The 26,915-nt window shown below is 52.8% G+C and overlaps 1 protein-coding gene across 1 annotated transcript in view; it reads left to right on the forward strand.

Annotated features, from left to right (window-relative positions):
* The window catches only part of LOC133629629 (collagen alpha-1(VII) chain-like), a 122,411-nt gene that overhangs the window by 16,316 nt on the left and 79,180 nt on the right, over positions 1-26,915 (forward strand). The window contains 19 exon segments of the mRNA XM_062020329.1: positions 627-743; positions 3,851-3,997; positions 4,158-4,277; positions 5,983-6,141; positions 7,563-7,691; positions 7,985-8,134; positions 9,793-9,930; positions 10,319-10,465; positions 11,770-11,889; positions 16,346-16,492; positions 16,636-16,839; positions 17,142-17,281; positions 19,227-19,350; positions 21,005-21,148; positions 22,248-22,438; positions 22,943-23,074; positions 24,529-24,603; positions 25,481-25,561; positions 25,658-25,684. Coding sequence (XP_061876313.1) covers positions 627-743; positions 3,851-3,997; positions 4,158-4,277; positions 5,983-6,141; positions 7,563-7,691; positions 7,985-8,134; positions 9,793-9,930; positions 10,319-10,465; positions 11,770-11,889; positions 16,346-16,492; positions 16,636-16,839; positions 17,142-17,281; positions 19,227-19,350; positions 21,005-21,148; positions 22,248-22,438; positions 22,943-23,074; positions 24,529-24,603; positions 25,481-25,561; positions 25,658-25,684 — 2,492 coding nt within the window.

Genomic DNA, 26,915 nt, shown 5'->3' on the forward strand with positions numbered 1-26,915 from the left:
GATCCTTCCAAATTCCAACCCTGAGCCCTGCTCATCCTTCCTGACATGCATGGACATGGATACAAACAGCACATGCTGCTTGGGAGGAATGGTGAGGTCTACCAGAGCTTTGCTTGCCCTCCCATTTTACACCCACACTGCTTGAAGCAAGTGAGGCTGGTGCATTAGGGGCATTGGTCCTGGAAAGCAATGAGTTATAGAATCACAGAATCAGGATTGGGAGCAGAGCTGCTGCAGCCCCAGCCCCTGCTCCAGCAGCTTCCCACCTTGCTCAGGGGCACAGGAACGTGTCCAGCTGGGCTTGGAAACCTCCTGAGAAGGAGCCTCCACACCCTCCCTGGGCAGCCTGGGCCAGGGCTCCCTCCCCTCAGCACCAAAGGACTTGCTCCTCCTGGGCCAGGGGCACTGCCTGTGTGCCAGCCTGTGCCCCTTACCCCTTGGGCTGCCACTGGACACAACAGAAATAGTCAGTTGTTTTCAACAGTGCTGCAACCTGTCAGGCAGGGCAGGAGCCCTTGGAAATTCCCTTCTGACAGATGGGCTTGAGGAACAGTGACACAGAGAGAGCAAAGTCCAGCAAGTGAGTGCTCCAAATTGAGGGTGTTTATTCTTTGTCCTCCTTTCAGTGAAGCTCCTGCCTGTGAAAAGCATCTTGCTGCAGAATGAAACCACTGACACACTCCAGGCAAGGTGGAGCCCTGTCCGGGGAGCAACGGGATACAGACTCACCTGGACATCAGCAGGTACAGAGTGGGGAGTGGGATGCACAGAGGCACACATCAGAGGGTGGGGAGATGGAGACATAGGAGCTGTCAGGTTCCCAATGCTGTAGGTGACCTGAGACCTTCTATGACACAGAATCCCAGGATGCTGGGGATGGGCAGGGCCCTGCAGAGCTGCTGCAGCCCCAGCCCCTGCTCCAGCAGCTTCCCCTGGCTCAGGGGCACAGGAACGTGTCCAGCTGGGCTTGGAAACCTCCTGAGAAGGAGCCTCCACACCCTCCCTGGGCAGCCTGGGCCAGGGCTCCCTCCCCTCAGCACCAAAGGACTTGCTCCTCCTGGGCCAGGGGCACTGCCTGTGTGCCAGCCTGTGCCCCTCACCCCTTGGGCTGCCCCTGCCCACCACACACCAAACCCTGGCCCCAGCCTCCTGACACCCACCCTGCAGGGACTGAGCAGCACTGCTGAGATCCCCCTGAGCTCAGGCTTCTGTTCCCCAGGCTCAACAGCCCCAGGGCTGCAGCCTTTCCTCCTCACACACATCTTGCAGCCCCTCAGCATCTCAGCAGCCCTGCACTGGCCTCTCTGCAGCCCTTCCCTGGCTCTCTGCAGCTGGGCAGCCCAGCACTGGCCACAGCCCTGCACATGAGGCCTCAGCAGCTGGGGCAGAGCACAGGGGCAGCACAACCTCCCTCCCCCTGCTGCCCACACTCTGCTGGATGCCCCCAGCATGCCATTGGCTTCTTGCCCCCCAGCCCAGGCTGCTGCTCATGGGGAGCTGCTGCCCCCCAGCACTGCCAGCTCCCTCTGCCAGAGCTGCTCTGCAGCAGCTCCCCCCCAGCCTGTGCTGCTGCAGGGGATGATCCTTCCCTAGATCCAGCCATGCACCAAGAACCATGAACCGGGTTTGGGGGAGTCTATCAATGGTGGAGTTTTCTGTACATGGGGATAAATAATGGTAAACTCTGCAATGGGTGCAGAAATATCTCCAGTGGCTCTGCATAAAGCAGGCTAATGGGTATCCAGCCTTGTTAACATGGTCTTAGTGCTGGACTCACTGAACCTGAGTAGCTCTGGAAAGGGTAAATAACTGGAGAGAAGCTGATAAAGTGTTCCATGCAAAGCTGTATCCACAGCCCTTGAGCATCTGGAGTGGATTAACCCCTCTTTGGTTTGACAGGTAGTGCCTGTGCTGGCTGTTTTAATCTCTGCAGTGCTAAGGCCATGCCCCAGCATCCCAGAATCCATCCTCATTCTCAGACAAGTGTCATTGTTTGAGCACAGATCTGCATTTACAGCTGGAGCTTCTCCCCTGCCCTGAACCCAAACATATTTTCATGGCTGGTGAGGGGAAGCAGACATTAGAAATTCAGGTTTGGTGGCATATTTGGGCCTTGGGAGATGGATGTTTCCATGGTTCAAACATGAGCTGGGATGTCAGGACACCTGGGCTCCATCTGAGGCTCTGGATAAACAGGACACTCTCTACTGGCTCAGCTCCCCTGGTTATAAACAAGGAGATATCTCCCACCAGAGCAGGGAGAGGCTCAGCTGCAGAAAGGCTCCAGAGGTCATCTTTCCAAGGAAGATGTAAAACTGCTTCTCTTGCTTTGGAATGAACATCTCCATGGGGGAAAAAGAGTTAATGCACACCCCAAAACTCAGTTGTTTCCCCAATCCTTGCTGAATCCCCCAGCCAGGAGTGGGGCACACACAGACTCAGCCTCATCTGCAGAGTGGGGAACCCCCTTCTTGAAGGGAACAACATCCTCAGATGATTTTTTCTTCTCTGAGTCTCAGGGAATAGATAAACGAGAGGCTGATGTGGAGAGAGAAGGTCGGTGGAGCTGGGTGGGAGAAGGGGGATGGGGCTGAGGGTGCTGGAGGAGCAGAAGATGGGGACATGGCACCCTCCAGTGACCAAACTGCAGATGGCAGCTGCTCTGCCCAAACCTGCTGCCTGTACCTCTCTGTCCCTCCAAAACGGGCTGGGATCCCCAGAGATCAGGTTTTAACTCTTCTCCTGCTATGACCAGAGGTTTGGTTGAGCAGTTTCTAGTCCACAATGGGATGCAGACTCTTGTGGCATCAGTGTGCTCCAATGTCCCTGAGGGAAGGCAAAATGACTCCAGCACCGAGTCACCCAGGGCTGGGCAGAGTGTGGACCCTCTTACAGGACCACTCACAGACCCATATGTGGCAATTGCTTGTGGAATCTCCTGCTCTGGAGGTTTTCAAGCCCCACCTGGACACGTTCCTGTGTGACCTGACCTAGGTGGAGCTGCTAAAGCAGAGAGTTGGGCTGGATGATCTCTACAGGTCCCTTCCAACCCCACTTTCCTGTGATGCTTTGACTTTGTGTATAGTGCTACTTGGTCTCTTTTCTGCAAAGCCAAGAGTTGCCTGAATCTATTGGTGATCACCATGGTCTGCCTGAGCAGCTGGGGCTAATGTCCATCTCCATGAAAATGACCTTCACAAGCAAGACTTGTGCTTGTTGCACTGTGCCCTGTCCCTACCACCTTCAGCTTGAGGATCTCGTGGGCACCTGTGCCAGCAGCAAGGGATGTAGTATCATTTGATCTCACACACTGTGTATGATTGCCCACCAACCTCCCAGATAAGAGGTTGGTAGGGGTTGGAAGGGCCCTGCAGAGCTGCTGCAGCCCCAGCCCCTGCTCCAGCAGCTGCCCCTGGCTCAGGGGGCACAGGAACGTGTCCAGCTGGGCTTGGAAACCTCCTGAGAAGGAGCCTCCACACCCTCCCTGGGCAGCCTGGGCCAGGGCTCCCTCCCCTCAGCACCAAAGGACTTGCTCCTCCTGGGCCAGGGGCACTGCCTGTGTGCCAGCCTGTGCCCCTTACCCCTTGGCCTGCCACTGCCCACCACACACCAAACCCTGGCCCCAGCCTCCTGACACCCACCCTGCAGGGACTGAGCAGCACTGCTGAGATCCCCCTGAGCTCAGGCTTCTGTTCCCCAGGCTCAGCAGCCCCAGGGCTGCAGCCTTTCCTCCTCACACACATCTTGCAGCCCCTCAGCATCTCAGCAGCCCTGCACTGGCCTCTCTGCAGCACTTCCCTGGCTGTCTTGGTCTGGCCCAAGGAAGCCCAGCCATTCTCTCCCTTTGCAGAGGGCAGCATCCAGGATGTGAACCTTGGCAACACCTACAGCTACTACATGATCCAGGGGCTGCAGCCTGGCACAGAGTACAACATCACCATCAACCCCATCTTTGGAGATGTGGAGGGGCCAGTGGTGAAGGCAAGAGCATGGACAGGTGAGTGCCCAAGGAGGCAATGCACAGAGCTGGTGCCATGGCTGATCACCACCCTGCCTGGCAGCTGCTGCACAAAGCAGTCTGGGTCATGGCAGCTTTTGTAGGGCACTTAAAAGCTCTTGGAACCTTGATACAAATGGTCAGCTTTGCTCTCTTGCAGTGGCATCAAGTACTGTCCAGATGTTGAAAGTGAGTGAGATATCCAGCAACAGTGCTCTGGTCTCCTGGGACTCTGTTGCTGGGGCCACTGGGTACCGAGTGACTTGGGGACCTACACCAGGTAAGAGCTTCTTCACCTCCAGCCTGTTCACCTCCACCTCCTGTAGCATGGGAGGTAAGGCACTGGGGACCACAGGAATGGTTGATGTAGGGGCAGGTCCAGCTCATTAACTGGTCTGACCAGCCTCTTCCACAAATTCAAGTCATGAACTGACACCAGCATTTACCCCTGGACCTGGTCTGCAGTGGCAGCAGGCAGAGTCCCTGCAGCAACTCCAATCAGCCTGACTCCAGCTCATCACACAGAGCAAGAGTCCTACACCAGCTTACCTGGTCCTCAGGGAAGAGGAGGAGCAGGTCACCTAGCACAGGGGCTTTGCAACTCCCTGCAGATGCTGAGGAGGGACAGAGCATGTGCCCATGTAATTGTGGGCCCTGGATGTGAGAGCTGCTTTGGTTCTTTCAGTTCCCCTCAGCTAATTTGGATCTTGTGAACTCCCAAATAAATAACCATTGGAAAACTGTTTCTTGCTTCAGCACACACCAAAGTGACTGACCAGAGAGGGCAGGAATCATAGAATCACAGAGTGGTGGGTTGGAAGGGACCTTTAGAGCTCATCCAGTCCAACCCCCTGCAGAAGCAGCTCCCACCTAGATCAGGTCACACAGGAACGTGTCCAGGTGGGGCTTGAAGCCCTCCAAGGAAGGAGCCTCCACACCCTCCCTGGGCAGCCTGGGCCAGGGCTCCCTCACTCCAACACTGACACAGTTTGTCCTTGTGTTTCAATGGAACTGTTTGTGTTCCAGCTTCATCCCATCACCCCTTGTCCTGTTGCTGGATAGCATCAAAAACAGTGCTGCCCCAACCTTTTGACACCCACCAGTGAGATATTTGTCACTATTCATGAGCTCCCCCCTCAGTCTCCTCTTCTCCAGACTAAACAGCCCCAGGTCCCACAGCCTTTCCTCAGCAGGAAGATGCTCCAGTCCCCTGAGCATCTTGCTGGCCCTGCACTGGCCTCTCTCCAGCAGTTCCCTGTCCCTCTGGAGCTGAGGAGCCCAGAACTGGCCACAGGACTCCAGATGAGGCCTCAGCAGGGCAGAGCAGAGGGGCAGCACAACCTCCCTTGACCTGCTGCCCACACTCTGCTTGCTGCCCCCAGGCTGCCATTGGCTTCTTGCCCACGAGGGCACGTTGCTGGCTCATGGTCAGTTTATTATCCACCAGCACTCCCAGGTGTGTCTCTGCAGAGCTGTTCTCCAGCAGGTCAATCCCCAGCCTGTGCTGGTGCAGGGAGTTGTTCCTTCCCAGCTGCAGGACTCTGCCCTTGTCCTTGTTGAACCTCAGCAGGTTCCTCTGTGCCCAGCTCTCAGCCTGTGCAGCTCTGGCTGAATGGCAGCACAGCCTCTGGGGAATCAGCCCCTGCTCCCAGTTTGGTGCCATCAGGGCACTTGCTGAGGGTCCCTCTGTCCCCTCACCCAGGTGATTGATGAAGATGTTGAACAAGACTGGCCCCAGAACCCATCCCTGTGCAACTCCACTGCCCACAGGCCTCCAACTCCACTCTGTGCCATTGATCCTCACCCTCTGGGCTCTGTCATTCAGCAGCTCTCCATCCACCTCACTCTCCACTCACCCAACCCACACTGCCTGAGCTTTCTGATGAGGATGTTGTTGGAGACAGTGTCAAAGCCTTGCTGAAGTCAAGCTGGATGCCATCCACTGCTCTCAGCCTTCATCCTCTGCTATTTTCTCTCTTCCAAAGAGTTCTCTGCCAAAGCCCGTCCTTGCCAGCTGACCCTCAACAAGTCCATCACAACCTACCAGCTGCACAACCTGGCCCATGACACCGAGTACATCATTTCCCTCTATGTGCTCTTTGGCTCAGTGGAAGGACCAGGGATGACAACCTCAGCCAGGACATGTGAGTATGGGCAGCATGTTCAAGTGGCTCCCACAGCACACAACCTTTGTGGGTCTGGTTCAACCTTGTGTGTCCTCTTATCTCCTGACCCCCACTCCTGTTGTCTTCCCTTGATGTCAGAGGTAGCATGGTGATGGTCTTCTGTCCCACCAACCTGCTGTGGCTGCTGGGTGAGACTGTGAATCTCAAAGGCTTTAAGTCTTCAGCCTGAGATTCTTCAGGTGCAAACTGGAGTCGAGGTGCTCTGCAGCTGATCTGTTCATCTGCTGTGAGCTTGAGTAAAGCTTCAGGTGGGAACAGCCCAGTCTGTGTTCACTGAGCTTCCTGAAATCCAGAACAATGGCCAAAGTCAGAATCCAGCTAGAAAAGAGATGAGAGCTGTGTAAATTCTGCTGTGGGGAGCCACAGGGAGATAAAAGAAGAGGAAATGATAGGACAAGGGGCAACGGGGACAAGCTGCAACACAAGAGGTTCCAAAGCAACACAAGGCCAAAGTTGTTCCCTGTTGAGGTGAGGGAGCACTGGCAGGGGCTGCCCAGATGGGCTGTGGAGTCTCCTTCTCTGGAGCCATCCCAACCCCAGCTGGACGAGTTCCTGTGTGCCCTGCTCTAGGTGGTGCTGCTCTGGCAGGGGGTTGCACTGGATGAGCTCTCCAGGTCCCTTCCAGCCCTTGAGATACTGGGATTCTGTGAGCATCCTCATGTGTTCCTTTCTGCCTGTTGACAAGGGCTGTCCCCTGCCTCAAAGGAAGGGAGACTCCAAGCTGCTGTGCTGGAAGACCAGGTTGCCTGGGCAAGAGGCAGCAGATGCAATTTCATCATGTAAAACAAGGACAGACAGTGATCTGGTTGATGGCCAGAGCTTGGCCTTGCATGGGTTTGCTGCATCTTGGTGGGGGGAAAAGACACCAATGTTGTGTGTGATGATGAGAAAGCAGAGATACAGTACCAGATGTGTCCTTGGAGAGGTTTAAAGTGGCAGGAGGTGACTAGCAACCCTGAAATACAACCTGGAGACAATGGGATGACCCTTGTGAAGAAGAGCACAGGCAGACACTGATGTTGAGCACCTGTGGGAGATCTGGGTGGATGTTACACCCAGCATACAGTGTGGGTATACAAGAACTGGCATCTGGCTCTCACAGCTCCCTGCACCCTTGATTTGCCTGTCCTGAGCTTGCAGAGATGCTGCCACACCTGGATCTAGAGCAGAATGTGCTCCTTGGTGCTCAGGGAGGTAGGATGTACATGCATGGTTCAGATCTCAAGCTGTTCAAGCTGGTGTCTCTCCAGGTGAGGATCATGAGATACTCAGATAAGCAAAGATAGTGCTTTTATATCATTTTGGCCTCATTGTACTGCCAATGAGGAGCCCCGTGGGCTGTAGTCATGGTACTGTCTAATGTTGTCCTCACCTTGCAGCTCCTCTTGGCTATGTCTCCAATTTCAAGGTGCTGTCCTACACCAGCACAAGCCTGTCCATGGCATGGAGTGCCACAGCAGCTGCCACCAAATTCAAAGTCACCTGGAGCCCTGTGGGAGCAGACAAAGGTGAGCAGGGAAAAGGGGCACATGCACATTCCTGGCACAAACCCACATCTGTGCCCATGGCCATGGGAGGGACCTTTCCAAGATGCTGGGGTAGGAAAAGGAGCTGACTGTTGAGGAACACAGTCCTCAGCCTGTACCCATTGTCAATGGCTTCTTCTCTCTTTGTGTCATTGCTCTTCTATTTCTGAAGCTTTGAGACATGAGTACAGCAAGGAATGGCTGTTTGCTTTGGAGGAAATGCCACCAGCCTCCCTGGCGAGCTGCAGGCTCTGAAGTATCCCTCTTTGTTACAGAAAAACAGGTTGCCAAGACTCAGTACCTGAGCAGTAGAGTGTTGTCATACCAGATTAACCACTTGCTGCCTGGCACCCTGTACAAAGTCAGTGTCCGGGCTCTGTTCAACAAGAGCGAGGGGCCAGAGGTGGCTCTGACCCACCACACAGGTATGTCCTGGGGGAAAAACCCTCCTCATGCTCTGATGGCACCAAGCTGGGAGCAGGGGCTGGTTCAGCAGAGCCTGAGCTGCCATTCAGCCAGAGCTGCACAGGCTGAGAGCTGGGCACAGAGGGAGCTGCTGAGGTTCCCCCAGGGCAAGGGCAGAGCCCTGCAGCTGGGGAGGAACAAGCCCATGAGCAGCACAGGCTGGGGGGGAGCTGCTGGAGAGCAGCTCTGGCAGAGGGAGCTGGCAGTGCTGGGGGGCAGCAGCTCCCCATGAGCAGCAGCCTGGGCTGGGGGGCAAGAAGCCAATGGCATGCTGGGGGCATCCAGCAGAGTGTGGGCAGCAGGGGGAGGGAGGTTGTGCTGCCCCTGTGCTCTGCCCCATGTGCTGAGGCCTCATGTGCAGGGCTGTGGCCAGTGCTGGGCTGCCCAGCTGCAGAGAGCCAGGGAAGGGCTGCAGAGAGGCCAGTGCAGGGCTGCTGAGATGCTGAGGGGCTGCAAGATGTGTGTGAGGAGGAAAGGCTGCAGCCCTGGGGCTGTCCAGCCTGGGGAACAGAAGCCTGAGCTCAGGGGGATCTCAGTAACGCCTCCAAGCACTTAAAGGGTCCTTAAAGGTCCTTAAAGGGTCAGGAGTTGGCACTTGGTTTTGCAGGCCAAGGGGTAAGGGGCAGAGGCTGGCACACAGGCAGTGCCCCTGGCCCAGGAGGAGCAAGTCCTTTGGTGCTGAGGGGAGGGAGCCCTGGCCCAGGCTGCCCAGAGAGGGTGTGGAGGCTCCTTCTCAGGAGGTTTCCAACCCCAGCTGGACACATTCCTGTGCCCCCTGAGCCAGGGGAAGCTGCTGGAGCAGGGGCTTGGACCAGATCATCTCTCAAAATCTCTTCCAACCCCCACCATTCTGTGATTCTGTGTTGGGATGCAAAGGCTGGATCCATGGTCTTGTGCATTGCACATAGTGAGCAGCCCTTGTGCCTGGTAGCAATAATCCACAGCTGTTCCCATGGATAGGAGTGGACACATCCTTTTGGCATGTTAAACCTGGCATATGTAGGCAACCCTGGATGTCCAAACATGCTCCCTAGTTTTATTTATCCTGGGAAGGTGGAAGCCTCTCTGCAGGCACCACTCATGGTCTGCTCACCAGTGTGCACTCTTGAGGTTTGCCATTCCTTGCTCTGCCTCTTCAAACTTGGGCTCCTGAGTCCTTTCAGTGTCTTTTTCACATGAGTTCATCCAAATCACAATTCCTCAGGCTGTTTGGAGATGCATCATCTGGGTGATGTGTCCTCTCTTGGCACCCTCCTTATGTCACAGAATCTCAAGGGCTGGAAGGGATCTGGAAAGCTCATCCAGTGCAACCCCTGCCAGAGCAGCACCACCTAGAGCAGGGCACACAGGGACTCATCCAGCTGGGGTTGGGATGGCTCCAGAGGTGACTCAACAACCATCATGTCCCTCTGTCTTGTCACTTGTTTACTGCAAGGGATAAGAAATGTAGATGACATCCCTCCACTCATAGAGTTTCCTTGGTGGATGCCTGGCATCCCTGGATAATGCCTGGCAAGTAGATCCTTTATAATACCCAAACCTTTCTTATAGCTGTGAAACTGGTGTTGTGTATCCTGAGCTGTGACTTCAGACATCTCATCCTGATTCATTTTCACAGCATCTCTTGCAGACTCCAACCCCATCCAGGCCATCCAAGACCTGAGGATTACTGACACTGGTGTAAATAGTTTGAAGCTGGCTTGGAGGAGGCTTCCTGGGGTAACTCACTACAAGATATCCTGGGTGCCATTCAATGGTAAGGAACCTGATCTCTTAGTCAGTAGGAGGACAGAGCACAAGGAACCTCAGGGAACAGGAGCTTAGCTCAGCTCACCCTTTTTCCCACAGCTGACTGGGGTAGATGGGGTTTGTAAATGTCTATGGAGGCAGGTTGACAGACAGGTTTTAGTCTCTAACAAAGATATCTGTTGGATAAAGGCACAGTTGGGAAGTCAGGTTTCCTTTCCAGCAGTGTGTATGATGCCTTTGTGACCTGCCAATGCCTCAGTTTCCCCATATGCAAAAGGAGCTCAGAGCCAGGTCCCATAAGGGCTGTGTGAGGAAACTGCTGTAGCAATGACTGGTGATACCAACTACTCTGTTCTTTCTTTATACACTATGGGGTTCTTTTCATGTCTCTTCAGGTGGCCTGGAAACCTCCCAGCTGGTGGCAGCAGACACAGTGTCCTTCACAATCCCCAAGCTGAAGGAGGGCACTACCTACAGCATCCAAATGTCTGCAGTGACTGGGGAACAGGAGGGAAGCCCCACACTCCTCACAGCCAAAACCTGTGAGTATGGGGCTGCTGGGTGGGGACAAGAGCATCTCCACATTAATCCTGGGGATTGGCTCCTCCAGAGGGGCTCTGATGGGAGGTGGGGATGGAAAAAGAGCAATGTTGGCTGTTGGACACTTTACTGCTTCTGAGATCCCCCCAGCCATGGTGGCTGGAAACAAGAGTTGGTCCATTGGAACACTTGCACTTTGCCTGGCTGCTGACAACTGGCTGCTGTGGGATGCTGTGGGATGCTGTGACACTTCATCTTGTGCTGTGACACTTTATCTTGTGGTATAATGTTGCCTCCTGAGTTACAACACCTTGACCATTTCCAGTAGATAAACTTCACTTGTGACTCTGTGGCATCGTGGAGCTTGATTGATGCTGGAGTACAGGGAGATTGGGAGATCAAGTGGTAGAGAAGAGCAGGGATGTGGAGCCAGTGCTGTGGCTTCAAGGAACACTGCCATGGAATCATTTTGGATGGAAAAGCCCTTTAAACTCTCCAACCTCTCCACTCACGCTGCCACAGCCAGCACTGACCCACAGCCCTCAGCACCTCACCCCAGGGCTGTGGGGTCCCTCCAGGGCTGGGCACTGCCCCAGCTCCCTGGGCAGCCTGGCACAGGGGCTGACACCCCTCTGAGGGAAACAGTTCTGCCTCAGCTCCAGCCTCAACCTCCCCTGGGGCAGCTCCAGCCCCTTTCCTCTGGGGCTGTTGCTCATGGCTGGGGAGCAGAGCCCGACCCCCAGGTCCCTGCAGGACTCAGGGAGTGTCAGAGAGTGCTCCTGGCTCCCCTCAGCCCTGGGCCTGCTGCCACCCCACTGCTGAGCCCAGCCAGGCTGCCACTGGCCTTCTTGCCCCCCTGGGCACGCTGCTGCCTCCTGTTCAGCCCCTGGCACCAACCCCCCCAGGCCCTTTCCCTGCAGCAGTTTCCAGCCCCTCTGCCCCAGCCTGGAGCTGCCTGGCCTTGGGGTGGCCCAAGGGCAGGATTTGGCCCTTGCCCTTGGGCAACCTCAGCCCATTGCCCTGTGCCCATGGCTCCAGCCTGCCCAGGGCCCTCTGCAGCCCCTTTCTGCCCTCACACAGCTCTACACACCCACCCAGCTTGGTGTCACCAACTGACTGAGGGTGCCCTCCATCCCCTCACCCAGATCACTGACAGAGATACTGACCAGCCCAGGCCCCAGCACTGAGCCCTGGGGAACACACTGGTGACCAGCATTTGAGTCTCCCAAAGGATACATCAGCTTCCTCTCACCTCAGTAATAGCTTCTACCCACCTTAACCTTTGTTTCTCTTTCTTTTTCAACAGTGGGTTTACCCCAAGTGACTGACTTCACAGTGCAGGAGGCTGCAGAGACCAGTGTCTTGCTGACTTGGACAGCTGTCCCTGCAGCATCCACATACCTGTTATCATGGCATTTGTCCTCAGGTAATGTGGTTTTGGTAGGAGAAGGAAGGGTGGTTTTTAACTTGGTCTCCTGTCTGAGCTACCCTGTCACCAAAGGAGACTTGAAGATGCAGCATGGACATGTCTGGCTTGCCCTGTCATCTGTTTGATTCAGTATCTGGTCTTAGAGCCAGACAGTGCTGTAGAAGATGCAAATGACACATATTAAAAGGGAAATGTCTTTCACCACCAGCCTTAAGTGGCTGCTGCTTCTTCCTTTGAAGTGTCATGACTTCTGTCTCCAAGTTTGACCTGGAGTAAATGACACCATCACTGGTGGCACCAACACTGTTCCTTCTCTGAACCCATCTGGATCCTGTTTAGCAGGAGAACAGAAGGTTTTATGCTGAGGGCTTCCATACATGATGTACCTTCATCTTGGCTGCTTCATTTGGGTGAAAAAGAGAGGGGAAATGGAAGCTGTCCCATTGGAAAAGCTCACAAGCTGACCCACAGAGCCATTGCAAAATCCTCAGGGGAAGACAAAGGAGACATGAAAACTGCTCATAAACCAAATGCTGCTGGTTGGCATTATCAGTGTTTGTACCTCTTGAGCCATTCCCTCTCCATCAGCTGGAACAAACAACAAGAAGGGTGTTTTTTTGTCATCCATACACCTTCATTCTTCCCTGATTCAAAGCTTTCCTGTATATTAAAGTCACAGACTCTCAAGGGCTGGAAGGGAGCTGGAGAGCTCAGCCAGTGCAACCCCCTGCCAGAGCAGCACCACCTAGAGCAGGGCACACAGGAACTCATCCAGCTGGGGTTGGGATGGCTCCAGAGAAGGAGACTCCACAGCCCATCTGGGCAGCCCCTGCCAGGGCTCCCTCACCTCAACAGGGAACAACTTTGGCCTTGTGTTGCTTTGGAACCTCTTCTGTTGCAGCTTGTCCCCGTTGCCCCTTGTCCTGTCATTGGCCATCCCTGAGCACAGCCTGGCTCCAGCCTCCTCACACCCACCCTTGATGGGTTTGGAACATGACTGAGCTCAGCCCTCAGGCTCCTCTTCTCCAAGCTGCAGAGCCCCAGCTCCCTCAGCCTGTCATTGCTCACACATTGCTTGCACAACTCCCAGTGTAGATTTCTCTTGCCAATTGATTTGGCCTTACAGGATTTGCCCTTTTAAACCACCAGTTATTGCTTTGTTTTACTGGAGTGGGCTCAAACCTCCCTGAATACACCAAGTTTCCCATCATCATTGCTTCAGCCCCTGCCTTTTTGCTAGACATCACTTCATCTTCCCAAGTCAAGAAACAAAACCAATCTGACCCAATTCCCCTGCACACTCTGCAGGGCTTTTTGACTTACCAGCTCATCAGTTTGAAGGGTTTCTCCTTTAATCCCAAGGACATTTTGGCATTGGCAGCTTCAGACTTGTAGCACATGTCACTCAGGATGGAGTCTCCTGTGGTAGCATCATTTCTTTCTTGCCCTACATGTTATGGATAAGTGATTAGGGCACTGAGCATTTGGTTCTCTAGGGTGATTTAAGTGATCTAATGCAACTGCTCCCCTCCTGTGCCTTGCTGTTTAAAACATTGATCCTTAAGCATTCAGAACTCCTTGGTTTCAGAGTTGTCAGGGGCTCAGAAATGGATAATGCCATGTCTGACAGTCCCCCTGTGCCCTCACTCCATCCATCCTGCTGCAATAGCTTCATGGCCATTGATTTAACATCTCAATCAGATGAATCTTGCCCACCCCATTTCCATAGTGCCAATGAGATCAGATTTATGCTCAGAAGTGATTCCAGTTGCTCTTGTTTCATTACCCAGGCTTCCAGCATTAGTGTATAGAGGCAATTAAGACTTTTGTCCTGTCTTTTTTTTGCCTCTTGGTGCCTTGATTCATTCTCTTCACCTCTATTTTCTGAGTACTCACTCATTACCCATTTCCCTTGCACCACTTTTAAGCTCATTTAATGCTCTCTTCCATGCCTATAAAAGGTAAGGTCCCCTCTTTATGCAGCTCATCCCAGTTGCAGATCCCCTCTGTCCAGTGTTACTCAAAATCAAACCCATGTGTGTCAACAGGGCTCCACTCAGAGCCAGGCTTCCTCCCCCATGCAACAGGGAGGACTTTGGAGAGGCTCAGCTGGATGTTACTCTCTCTTCTTTCTACCTTCTCTAGAATGTTCTTGGAGCACCAAAGCCATGGGTTTATCATCCACCTGATCAAACCCATTTCATCTTGCAGTGGCACCTTGAGCCTCACAGTCTCTTGTCCCTTCCACAACATCAGCTTCATTCTTCCTAGGAAAGTATCCCCAGCAAAGACCATCCTCCTTCTCCAAAGGCTGCAGATTTCTTCCTGCATGTTCTTGCCAGCCTTGTGCTGGGCATCCCTCCCTACATCTCCTGTCTCAGTCCACCATCAAGCTTTTCTTTCTGTCCCAGAGCATGAGTGTGGTAACCAGACAATTTCTCATCCTGGCAAAGAACCATTACATGAGAACGAAGGGTTTGGTGCCACACAGTGTTAGAGATGCAAAAGGAGAAACAGCTAAACATGCCCATTAGAGGGTGTAGGGAAGCACTGTGGATGTGCACTGCTGTAGATCAGCGTTTCAGCAGAGTTCCCAGCTTGTATTTCATAGAATCACAGCATGGTGGGGTTGGAAGGGACCTTTAGAGCTGATCCAGTGCAACCCCCTGCAGAAGCAGCTCCCACCTACATCAGGTCACACAGGAACGTGTCCAGGTGGGGCTTGAAGCCCTCCAAGGAAGGAGCCTCCACACCCTCCCTGGGCAGCCTGGGCCAGGGCTCCCTCACTCCAACACTGACACAGTTTGTTCTTGTGTTTCAATGGAACTGTTTGTGTTCCAGCTTCATCCCATCACCCCTTGTCCTGTTGCTGGATACCATAGAAAAATGTGCTGCCCCAACCTCCTGACACCCACCAGTGAGATATTTGTCACTATTCATGAGCTCCCCCCTCAGTCTCCTCTTCTCCAGACTAAACAGCCCCAGGTCCCACAGCCTTTCCTCAGCAGGAAGATGCTCCAGTGCCCTGAGCATCCTGGTGGCCCTGCACTGGCCTCTCTCCAGCAGTTCCCTGTCCCTCTGGAGCTGAGGAGCCCAGAACTGGCCACAGGACTCCAGATGAGGCCTCAGCAGGGCAGAGCAGAGGGGCAGCACAAGCTCCCTTGACCTGCTGCCCACACTCTGCTTGCTGCCCCCAGGCTGCCATTGGCTTCTTGCCCACGAGGGCACGTTGCTGCTCATGGTCAGTTTATTATCCACCAGCACTCCCAGGTGTGTCTGTGCAGAGCTGCTCTCCAGCAGGTCAATCCCCAGCCTGTGCTGCTGCAGGGGGTTGTTCCTTCCCAGCTGCAGGACTCTGCCCTTGTCCTTGTTGAACCTCAGCAGGTTCCTCTGTGCCCAACTCTCAGCCTGTGCAGCTCTGGCTGAATGGCAGCACAGCCTCTGGGGAATCAGCCCCTGCTCCCAGTTAGGTGCCATCAGGGCACTTGCTGAGGGTCCCTCTGTCCCCTCATCCAGGTGGTTGATGAAGATGTTGAACAAGACTGGCCACAGAACGAACCCATCCCTGTGCAACTCCACTGGCCACAGGCCTCCAACTCCATTCTGTGCCATTGATGCCCACGCTCTGGGCTCTGTCACTCAGCAGCTCTCCATCCACCTCACCTCCACTCATTGAAGCCATCCACATTTGAGTCAAACTGCAAGAGGGATTTTGAATTTCTTGCTTTTAAAGGAGCAAAACCTCCTTTCCCATTTTTTGGGGGAGGTAATTGAGAACATTGGATGACAATGAAACAGATCCTTTACACCTATTGAACTTCTCTCCTTAGAAACTGAGGGGTTTGTTAATATTTTTGACCTGGAAAATGCTGTTTCCAAATGCAAAGGTACAAGTTTCACTTCCAACAGCCTCAAAACTCATCATTCAGTGCTTCCAAAGACAGACACTGGTGAAATGTCACCACATTACTTGTGACATTTCCCACAGGCTTTCTCCTGTCATTAATTTAGACCCAAACTATCTACTGTCCACAGCCAAACTGCTCAAGTAAGTTTGGTTCTGCTTCTCAGCAAACTGTTCATTCATTAACAGGGAAGGATCCTGTTTCTACACCCAAACCATAACTAGTGTTCCTCCATTGGTGTATCACAGAGCTCAGCCACAGGCACCACCTGGATCAAACACCTTCTCACAACACTTGTACTAATCCCTCTTTTCTTTTCCTGATCAGGACACCCTCATCAGATGTGAAACAACTTTGTTCCATCTGGTTGAAGTCCTGACCAGTGCAGTTTACCCACGTGTCCTGCCAAGAGCCTCCATTCAGAAGCCCAGGACTCATCTCCAAGCTCATGTTTACCAAAAGTGTTGTCACTAGAAGATGGGATGCTCCAGAGATGGGAGTCAGTTTCTCTGGCTCCCAGGCTCAGAGTGTTTCTTCCTTTTTCACAGCTTCTGCTCTTTCCAGGGAGCTGTTACCAGCAGCCTCCAGATCATATCGAGTCACAGGTCTGAGAGCCAACGAAACCTATTTGTTTTCCATAAGACCAGTCTTTGGAGATACAGAAGGACCAGACACAACCCTCCTTGGGCAAACAGGTATGAGGCCTGGAGTCTTGTGGTTTACTTGTACCTAGGTAACAGCTAATGAGGCTGTTTGCTGGGCTTCTCTACCCTTCTGATGCTTTACCAGCTGAACTCAAAGAGGTTCATAAAGCACGTTTTCTCTTTGCCTCTTGCAGTGGGACCTCACAGAGAGTCACCTGAGCCACTCACTACAGCTGCTTCTACACAATTGGATATGGTGAGACCTCCATCCATATCTCCTAACAGTGTGGGGACCACTCCTGTTCCACCAGCCACCACCACAATGGTACCAGCAACCCCAGAGACCCCACTATCAACCACCGTGGCACCTGCGCTGCTGACGACTCTCCCTGCACCAAGTGAGTGTGTATCCACGTTTGATTTGATGCAGTAGGTTAAACCACCAAGGACCACACTCTTCTCTGACCTCAGCAGACTAATCTCATCTTTGTTCATTGAGCAGTGACAGTGGAGAGTGTCAGGTAAAGGAATCCCATAAGATGAAGCTGTCAGCGTTACCCTGTGGGGTGAAGGCTCTGTCTGCTGACTCACCAGCCCTTGGCTTTGCAAGAGGTGTTGGGTTTGTTTTGTTGCTCTGAACACAACCATGCTTCTGCTTTAGCACCTCCCAGCTGATGGAAACCCTTTCTTCCCTCTGCAGTCTGTGGCAAGCTCAAAGCAGACATTGGCTTCCTGGTGGATGAGTCCTCAAGCATTGGCCAGAGCAATTTCAATAAAGTGAAGGATTTCCTCTTCAGGATCGTTTCTTATTTCCCCAAGATTGGCCCTGAAGGGACACAGGCAAGGTTTTCTTCTTCTGTTTTAATTCCCTGTGGTTTATTTCCGTGTGCTCACCTTGCTCCTGCCATGAGAGCAGTCTGCTTGCTTCCATGTTATGAATCAGAAAGCCTTGAGTGCTCTGCCTAAAGATGTGTCTGTGTCCAACAAAGAGATGAGCAAAAGTCTCCTAAATGTCAGGGTGTGGATATGATCACTCTCTAGGTTGTAGAGAGATGGGAGTGAGCTGCTTCTCCCAAGTATGGAGTGGTAGGAGAAGTGGAAATGGCCTCAAGTTGCACATGGGGACGTTTGGATTGGAGATGAGGAAGAACTTTTCCCCTGAGAGGGTTGTTGGCCCCTGTGCCAGGCTGCCCAGGGAGGTCAGGGAGTCCCCATCACTGGAGGTATTTAGAAGGCATGTAGGTGAGGTGCTGAGGGACATGGTTTAGTGATGGACTTGGCAGGGTGAGGTCACTGGTTGGACTCAATGATCTTGAAGTTCTTTTCCAACCCAAATGATTCCATGACTCCATGATTTCCATTTCTTGGTTATTTTTCTTAGACCAAGTCATCAGGAATAAAGGAAACTCCAGACCTACTGAAGTGCTGTCTAGGTTATGGAGCCCAGGAATGTGCCAACTCCATGTCCCCCTCCAGCACCTCATTTCTGCCCACATCCAGGCTGTTTACAGGCCCAGATGGGAGATGCAGCACATGCCAGCAGCTGCCTCTTCTAGACAAGCAGAGGGCCAGACAGAGGGTAGAGAGGAGCCTCATGAGGTTCAACAAGGACAAGGGCAGAGTCCTGCAGCTGGGAAGGAACAACCCCCTGCAGCAGCACAGGCTGGGGATTGACCTGCTGGAGAGCAGCTCTGCACAGACACACCTGGGAGTGCTGGTGGATAATAAACTGACCATGAGCCAGCAACGTGCCCTCGTGGGCAAGAAGCCAATGGCAGCCTGGGGGCAGCAAGCAGAGTGTGGGCAGCAGGTCAAGGGAGGTTGTGCTGCCCCTCTGCTCTGCCCTGCTGAGGCCTCATCTGGAGTCCTGTGTCCAGTTCTGGGCTCCTCAGCTCCAGAGGGACAGGGAAGTGCTGGAGAGAGGCCAGTGCAGGGCCAGCAAGATGCTCAGGGGACTGGAGCATCTTCCTGCTGAGGAAAGGCTGTGGGACCTGGGGCTGTTTAGTCTGGAGAAGAGGAGACTGAGGGGGGAGCTCATGAATAGTGACAAATCTCTCACTGGTGGGTGTCAGGAGGTTGGGGCAGAGAGGCTCAGAGAGGCTGAAGTAGTTCTTTGCTCATCCTAAAGCATATGGATTGTGCTCTATGTGCCTGACAACCTCACAGCCATTTCTGGGCCTGTTTTCAGTCTGAAAGAAACTCAACCTCTTTCCACTCCTGCTGCACTGCAACTGGTTGTGTCACAGAATCACAGAACCTTAAGGGCTGGAAAGGACCTGGAGAGCTCATCCAGTGCAACCCCCCTGCCAGAGCAGCACCACCTAGAGCAGGGCACACAGGAACTCATCCAGCTGGGGTTGGGATGGCTCCAGAGAAGGAGACTCCACAGCCCATCTGGGCAGCCCCTGCCAGGGCTCCCTCACCTCAACAGGGAACAACTTTGGCCTTGTGTTGCTTTGGAACCTCTTGTGTTGCAGCTTGTCCCCGTTGCCCCTTGTCCCATCACTGGCCATCCCTGAGCACAGCCTGGCTCCATCCTCCTGCCTCAAGGCAGTTTAGAGTAGACTAGAACTGAATCATTTAGGTTGAAAAAGACCTTTAAGATCATTGGGTCCAGCTGTTAAACCAGCACTGCCATGGCCACAACCAAGCCATACCCCTAAGCACCACATCTTCTGAATATCTCCAGGGATGGTGTCTCAAGCACTTGTGTTTATTGAGTGATGGCACATTTGCTGTGTGCCTGAGCCCTCCACAGTGTTTTTAACCCTGTTTTCTTTGGCAGGTTGCTGTTGCTCAGTACAGTGAGGAGCCCAGGGCAGCCTTCCACTTCAACCAGCACCGTGACCGCAACAGTGCCCTGAAAGCCATCAAGGGCCTGAGCTATGCTGGAGGCAACACCAAAACAGGTGTGTGAGGCTGAGCTGCACCCATGGGCTGGACCTTCTGGCCAAGGCAGAGGCTGGAGGCCAGCAAAAGCATCTCTCTGAGTGTTTTGAATGCGACCTGATGTAGGTGGGAGCTGCTTCTGCAGGGGGGTTGCACTGGATGAGCTCTAAAGGTCCCTTCCAACCATTCTGTGTTTCTATGATTTACTTGTTTAGAAAGTTCTAGTCCCAAGTTCTTTGGCACTTGAGAGGAGGATGGAGTTGAGTTTTATTGCCAGGGCTGGTCTTTCCAACTACCCTGATGTCATTTATCCATGGCCTGCTTTTACTACTGGCTTTCTCTTTGTTGTTTTATAACTCTGCCTGCACTTGGGGAAGGTTTTTACACCTGGCTTGGAGACAAAGCCCATAAACATTAGGCTAATTGATGCTGAGGCATCCTTATTGCCCACTCTATGCACATTTTAATCAGCAAATACCAATGCTTATTGCCTTTTTACCCTAAAAACAAACCAAACAGCCCTGTCCTGCTTTCATGGTGTGTCATCACACAGTGTCCTGTACTCACCTTTGTGGCACATAGAGCACAGCTCCTCGCTAGCTCAGTGTCTCAGAAGCTCAGACACTTCTGCCTTATGTAGTTTAAAAGCTCAGAGACAAGACAGCACATTCCACCTGCTCATTCCCAACAGGACACCAGCTTCCCTGAAGGTACCTGAGCAGTAATATTCAACTGAAGGCAGTTAGGTTTCCCTTCACCATTTTTAATGGCCCAGTGAATGCTTTCTCATCAGCCAACAGAAAGGGAAGCTTTGAGGCACCCATGGATGTTAAATGAAGGCATATATACCTCATCCTGCCTGGGTGATACTGCTCAGGGACAGAGCACAATGAGGCTGATGAAAACAGAGGGACTGTGAAGGGACTGGTTAGGGAGAGAAGGCATGAAACTGGTCTGACTGCAAATTCCCAGGTCACCTTGGCTTTAAACCTTCTTTCTATGGTGGTGGTGTCAACAGAGACATTTTACCCCACCTAGGAGTGTCTCCATACAGCCTGGGGGCTTCCCAACCATGTCAGTTGGGAGGAGAGTTCTTTATGAAACGTTCCCAATCAATTTAGGGATGGGGATTCTGTGGGGGTTTTTTTCTCCAGGGACAGGGAAATGCCTCAGGTCTTCTCAGTTCATAAAGGGGTTTCTTCTCCTTTCCAAACCTATCCAAAGTGATGAGGGGCTGAGTGACCTGGTTTAGTGGTGGGCTTGGCAGTGTGAGGTGAGGGGTTGAACTACTTCATCTTAAAGGGGTTTATTCCCAACCAGAACAATTCTGTGGGTCTATCATACAATCATAGACTGGTAGGGTTGGAAAGGACCTTTAGAGCTCATCCAGTCCAACCCCCCTGCTCAAGTAGGTCCCACCTAGATCAAGTCACACAGGAACATGTCCAGGCTGGTCTTGAAGCCCTCCAAGGAAGGAGCCTCCATCACTCTCTTTCAGCCAATCTGATTTACTTGCCTTCACTCCAAAGACATTTCCCCATGGTCCCCACCTGCAGAGCTAACACTTCAGCAGATTCACACCACATCATGAAGGGTTGGACTAGATGGTCTCTAAAGGTCCCTTCCAACCCCCCACCATTCTCTGATTCTGTGATTCTCTCCATGTTTGCTCAGGTCAGGCCATAGCCTACATGCTAAAGGAGTTGTTTCAACCCTCCAAAGGGATGAGGCCAGATTTCCCTCACATGATGGTGCTTGTGACTGATGGGCAATCCCAGGATGATGTGTTGCCACCAGCCAGAGTAGCCCATGCTTTAGGTAAGAGTTGCTGTGTTGTATTTCCCTGAGGCTGTGGGTCTCCATGGATTTCCAGAGGTTTGGGAGTGGTACATTAGATGATGTGTGCACTCTGAGTGCATTGTTGCCTTTCTTTGCTCCTTTCTCCTTTCTTCCTTCTGTTCCTAGCTTGAGTGTTCTTGGTTTGCTTCAGGTGTGGCTGCTGGTATAGCTGATCCCAAAAGAGGTTATCAACAGGAAGATTGTGATGAGGGATTGAGAGTTGGGCAAAGAACCTCGTGAGGTTCAACAAGGACAAGGGCAGAGTCCTGCAGCTGGGAAGGAACAACCCCCTGCAGCAGCACAGGCTGGGGATTGACCTGCTGGAGAGCAGCTCTGCAGAGACACACCTGGGAGTGCTGGTGGATAATAAACTGACCATGAGCCAGCAACGTGCCCTCGTGGGCAAGAAGCCAATGGCAGCCTGGGGGCAGCAAGCAGAGTGTGGGCAGCAGGTCAAGGGAGGTTGTGCTGCCCCTCTGCTCTGCCCTGCTGAGGCCTCATCTGGAGTCCTGTGGCCAGTTCTGGGCTCCTCAGCTCCAGAGGGACAGGGAACTGCTGGAGAGAGGCCAGCGCAGGGCCAGCAAGATGCTCAGGGAACTGGAGCATCTTCCTGCTGAGGAAAGGCTGTGGGACCTGGGGCTGTTTAGTCTGGAGGAGACTGAGGGGGGAGCTCATGAATAGTGACAAATATCTCACTGGTGGGTGTCAGGAGGTTGGGGCAGCACTTTGTTCTGTGGTATCCAGCAACAGGACAAGGGGTGATGGGATGAAGCTGGAACACAGAAAGTCCCATTGAAACACAAGAACAAACTGTGTCAGTGTTGGAGTGAGGGAGCCCTGGCCCAGGCTGCCCAGGGAGGGTGTGGAGGCTCCTTCCTTGGAGGGCTTCAAACCCACCTGGACACGTTCCTGTGTGACCTGATCTAGGTGGGAGCTGCTTCTGCAGGGGGGTTGGACTCAATGAGCTCTAAAGGTCCCTTCCAACCCCACCATTCTGTATTTCAACGATTCTATGATAGGGATATGGAAACTGATCTCAAACATCTTTTGCCTCTGTTGAGTGAGCCATGTGTTTCAGGGATCCATGTCATTGCTGTGGGTGTCTCAGGAGCTGACCCCCTTGAGCTCAACAGCATCTTACTGCAGCAGAACCTCCAGAATGTTTTCTACGTCAGCACATTCGATGACTTCCCCCAGATCCTCCAAGAGCTGATAGAAGTCATTTGTTCTGACACTCAACCCTCAGGAGCCCAGCTACCATCTGGGGAGGTGAGCTACCTCATGGACCTGTGACTACAAGGCATTTTGCTTTGTGTGGCTCATGCACAAGGGAAATGTTCTTCCCCAAGTAAGGTTTCAAAGCAGAAGAGATTGAGGACATTGGGTCCAATCCTGACCTCACTTACTGTCCAGCCCTAGAGACAGTTTCTTTGACATCAAGGGAGTTGGAACTGGGGAAGCCAGAATACAGCTTTGGAAGCTTTGTTGCATTAGGCCAGTGCAGGGACAGAGCACATGGGTGTGTTATAAACTCATTATGATTATAAGTAATTGTCATTACCATGACAAAGCCTCTTCCAACTGCTGTCAGTGAGTGATGGGTAGATATGCCAGCTCATCTTCAGAGTGTCTCCAGCTGCTCTATGGCTGTTGCACTTAAAAGGTTGGTGACATAAAAGCACAATGACCACAGAGAACTGCAGAAGCTTGGTGTTTGATGTCTGGTTCCAAAACCTAGAGGATCACAAATGTGAGCCAAACTCTATGCTGTAGGTTGCCAGACATGAAGCTGACAAGCAACTGCCATTTGGTGACACAGAGAGCAAGACACACACCACTCATCCTTCATCAGCTGGACCACATAGCCAAAAAGAAGAGGAGGCTTGTGGTCCCTGGTGTTTAAAGGTAAGAATTAACTGACTGGTGTCTGCTCAGGGGATTGCAGTTCAAAGAAGCACTGATCAGTGTTCCTAAGAGGTCACTTCTCATGATTCACTTGATAGGGAGGTGTCCACACTGGCAGAATAGCTCAGAGGGTGGTGTCTGTGTTGTGAGGCAAGATGAATGTTGCCTGTGGATGGTTGAGTCAAGGTCTCTATTTCATCTCTGCCAAACCCCTTTCCAGTTTCTTCCATTGAGAAGAATTGCATTGGCACTACTCTAAATGTAGTCAAGACTCTGTAGAGTCTCTTTGAACCTAAAAGGAATTAAACTGTAGATGTGACATGGGCCAAGACTTGAGGCATCAGTGTGTCCCCTGACTGCATTTTGTTCTCACACAGCTCCACATTCTCCATCCTTTTCTCCCAGTTTTGGAGCAAGCAAAATGTATAACACATGGCCCTCAGGGCACTAGAAATAGTCTGAGGATATGAACAGGTCTCCTGGATGGTCAACTTTGCTTCTTCCTTTTGTTGCATAAGCCAAGGAGTGTGCTGGCCTGTGTTGCATGGTCACAGAAGGCTGTGCTGCCATTCAGCCAGAGCTGGGCAGGCTGAGAGTTGGGCACAGAGGAACCTGCTGAGGTTCAACAAGGACAAGGGCAGAGTCCTGCAGCTGGGAAGGAACAACCCCCTGCACCAGCACAGGCTGGGGATTGACCTGCTGGAGAGCAGCTCTGCACAGACACACCTGGGAGTGCTGGTGGATAATAAACTGACCATGAGCCAGCAACGTGCCCTCGTGGGCAAGAAGCCAATGGCAGCCTGGGGGCAGCAAGCAGAGTGTGGGCAGCAGGTCAAGGGAGGTTGTGCTGCCCCTCTGCTCTGCCCTGCTGAGGCCTCATCTGGAGTCCTGTGGCCAGTTCTGGGCTCCTCAGCTCCAGAGGGACAGGGAACTGCTGGAGAGAGGCCAGTGCAGGGCCAGCAAGATGCTCAGGGGACTGGGGCATCTTCCTGCTGAGGAAAGGCTGTGGGACCTGGGGCTGTTTAGTCTGGAGAAGAGGAGACTGAGGGGGGAGCTCATGAATAGTGACAAATATCTCACTGGTGGGTGTCAGGAGCTTGGGGCAGCACTTTTTTTGATGGTATCCAGCAACAGGACAAGGGGTGATGGGATGAAGCTGGAACACAAACAGTTCCATTGAAACACAAGAACAAACTGTGTCAGTGTTGGAGTGAGGGAGCCCTGGCCCAGGCTGCCCAGGGAGGGTGTGGAGGCTCCTTCCTTGGAGGGCTTCAAGCCCCACCTGGACACGTTCCTGTGTGACCTGATCTAGATGGGAGCTGCTTCTGCAGGGGGTTGCACTGGATGAGCTCTGAAGGTCCCTTCCAACCCCACCATCCTGTGATTCTATTTGCCATCTTTGTGTGGATAATGATTTCCTGATTACCTGTCCCATTGTCTTGTCATTTTCCCAGAGCTTCAGGAGCTCCCTGGCTCATGGAGGCTATGACCCATCCAGCTTCCCTACAAAGGGAGAGAAAGGAGAGAGGGTGAGTTCACCAGCATGGACCAACCAACCAATCAAATAACATGCAACTAAGTGATTCAAACCAAGGAAGGGATGTAGCAAAGAATCATCTTCAGACCTTTTGTGTTGGTGTTTTGCTACATCCTGGCTCTGCAAATCAAGCAAAAGGGAACTAATCATAGAGTTGTGATGGTTGGAGGAGACCTTTAAGATCAACCTCACACTGCCAGGCCCATCACTAAACTAAACCATATCCCAAATGTGTGTGTGTGTGTGTGTGTGTGTGTGTGCTGGCCACTGGGGATTCTCTCAACTGGTACAGAAAGCTTGTGCTGCATGGAGCTGTTTGGGTTTGCAGGTCTGAGGCAATAACCTGCATGATTTCTGGGCCCTTCACTGCAAGAAGGACATTGAGGTGCTGGAGCATGTCCAGAGATGGGCAACCAAGCTGGTGAAGGGTCTGGAGAAACAGGGCTTGTGAGGAGCAGCTGGGGATGTTCAGCCTGGAGGAGAGAAGGCTGAGGGGAGATATGATCCCTGCCTACAGCTACCTGAAGGGGGGTTGTAGTGAGCTGGGGGTTGAACTCTTCTCTCCAGTAACATATGACAGAACACAGGGAAATGGGTTCAGTTGCCCCTGGGGAGGTTCAGATTGGACATTGGGAAGAACTTTTTCACTGAGAGGGTTGTTAAGCTTTGGAACAGGCTGCCCAGGGAGGTGGTGGAGTCACCATCCTTAGAGCTGTTCAGCAGATGCATAGATGAAGTGCTGAGGGACGTGGTTTAGTCTGGTGATGGGCTTGGCAGTGTGAGGTGAGGGGTTGAACTCCATGATCTTAAAGGTCTTTCCCAACTATAACAATTCTATGACTCTATGCTGTTACTTTCCATGTGTTTAGGGTCTACCTGGGCAGGATGGCATTCCTGGGCTACCAGGCAGACCAGGGAGGACAGGTCCTCCTGGTTCCCCTGGACTCATGGTAGGTATTTGTTTCCACAGACTTTGTCAGGGTGACATTTAAGAGCAGAGTGAGCATGGCTCTCACATCTCTCCTTCTCTCTCTGCTGCTTTGCAGGGTGTCCCTGGCATCCAAGGTGATATTGTAAGTATTCTGAATGCAGAAGAGATCATCAATACAGTGAGACCCTAAAGCTTTGGGGTTTAAACCCTCCAAAGGGCTCCAGTTGTACTGAGTGGGACAGGAGAAGCAAGTGCCCCATGTTATGTGTATGAGGGGCTGTTGCTGTCACTGGAGAGCTCTGAATAGCTTTCCTTCTGCTCAGACATCTGGCAAATAATGCAACCCACCATGGGCTGTGCTTTTTGCCCCATGCTGTTAATATCAGTGGTGATGGCACAGTTTCCACACTAGATCAGCACTCCCAGATGTCTGTCTCCTGCTCTTACCAGGGCTCTGTTAGCAGACAGCTGTGTTTGACCAGCTAAACCAGCTTTGGTTTCAAGGGCTATATTGACAAGGGGTTGGTACCAAGGTGCCAGGTCATTTGAGACGTTGAGGGCTGGTGAAATATGGGACTTGATGGACACTTCTAAAGTGGGAGCTGGAAGCTGGGAAGATATTAGAGAGCATCACAAATGCCACCTGACACCAGTGCATGTGTAACTGAACTGAGCCTCTGACCTCCATTGGCTACAGTGGGGTGCAAACAGCCCCTGTGCAGAAACATTTCAGCAGCACCATGTTGAGCTTAACTCCATCTTTTGGGCTCAGTTCAGTTGCTTAAAGAGCCCTCTCATGTCATTTGACATGCTCTGTTCTCCCACCTATTCTCTAGATGATGCTTCAGTAGGACACCAGAATAGGCTGGGGGGGAGCTGCTGGAGAGCAGCTATGGCAGAGGGAGCTGGCAGTGCTGGGGGGCAGCAGCTCCCCATGAGCAGCAGCCTGGGCTGGGGGGCAAGAAGCCAATGGCATGCTGGGGGCATCCAGCAGAGTGTGGGCAGCAGGGGGAGGGAGGTTGTGCTGCCCCTGTGCTCTGCCCCATGTGCTGAGGCCTCATGTGCAGGGCTGTGGCCAGTGCTGGGCTGCCCAGCTGCAGAGAGCCAGGGAAGTGCTGCAGAGAGGCCAGTGCAGGGCTGCTGAGATGCTGAGGGGCTGCAAGATGTGTGTGAGGAGGAAAGGCTGCAGCCCTGGGGCTGCTGAGCCTGGGGAACAGAAGCCTGAGCTCAGAGGGAGCTCATGAATAGTGACAAATATCTCACTGGTGGGTGTCAGGAGCTTGGGGCAGCACTTTTTTCTATGGTATCTAGCAACAGGACAAGGGGTGATGGGATGAAGCTGGAACACAAACAGTTCCATTGAAACATAAGAA

The sequence above is a fragment of the Colius striatus genome, chromosome 1 (genome assembly GCF_028858725.1).
Source record: "Colius striatus isolate bColStr4 chromosome 1, bColStr4.1.hap1, whole genome shotgun sequence".
In the NCBI taxonomy this organism is placed as follows: domain Eukaryota; kingdom Metazoa; phylum Chordata; class Aves; order Coliiformes; family Coliidae; genus Colius; species Colius striatus.